This window comes from Chaetura pelagica, unplaced genomic scaffold (assembly GCF_000747805.2).
Source record: "Chaetura pelagica isolate M959 unplaced genomic scaffold, ChaPel_1.0 scaffold248, whole genome shotgun sequence".
In the NCBI taxonomy this organism is placed as follows: Eukaryota; Metazoa; Chordata; class Aves; order Apodiformes; family Apodidae; genus Chaetura; species Chaetura pelagica.
This window is the reverse complement of record NW_009954309.1, coordinates 1,339,217-1,339,500: the sequence shown is the minus strand read 5'-3', so window position 1 is coordinate 1,339,500 and position 284 is coordinate 1,339,217. Positions and strand designations below refer to the sequence as shown.

General features: G+C 61.3%; 1 protein-coding gene across 1 annotated transcript in view; it reads right to left on the bottom strand.

Moving 5' to 3' along the window:
• Nucleotides 1-278, bottom strand: part of EMX2 (empty spiracles homeobox 2) — a 6,489-nt gene extending 6,211 nt beyond the window's left edge. The window contains exon 1 of the mRNA XM_010003986.1: nt 1-278. Coding sequence (XP_010002288.1) covers nt 1-132 — 132 coding nt within the window. The 5' untranslated portion in view covers nt 133-278.
• Between the last annotated feature and the right edge of the window lie 6 nt (nt 279-284).

Here is a 284-nt window from a genome sequence, read left to right as displayed (position 1 = left end):
CATCGGACTGGAATTGGCATAGCTGAGCGCCGCCGGCCGGATAGGATCCTCGGAGCGAGACGCGGGCAAGGGGCTGTCTTTGGCCACCAGCGACTCGATGGTGAAACACCGCTTGGGTGTGGGCTGAAACATGCTGCCGCGGCGAGAGTCCCCGACCAAATCTCTGCCTGGCTCTCTCTGGTGCGCGGGAGGCGATCCGGGGAAGTTTGCAGCAGGGAGTGACTTGAGGAGGGATAGATACACACATAAATAGACAGGGGCTGGAGGAAAAGGAGGCAGCGGCA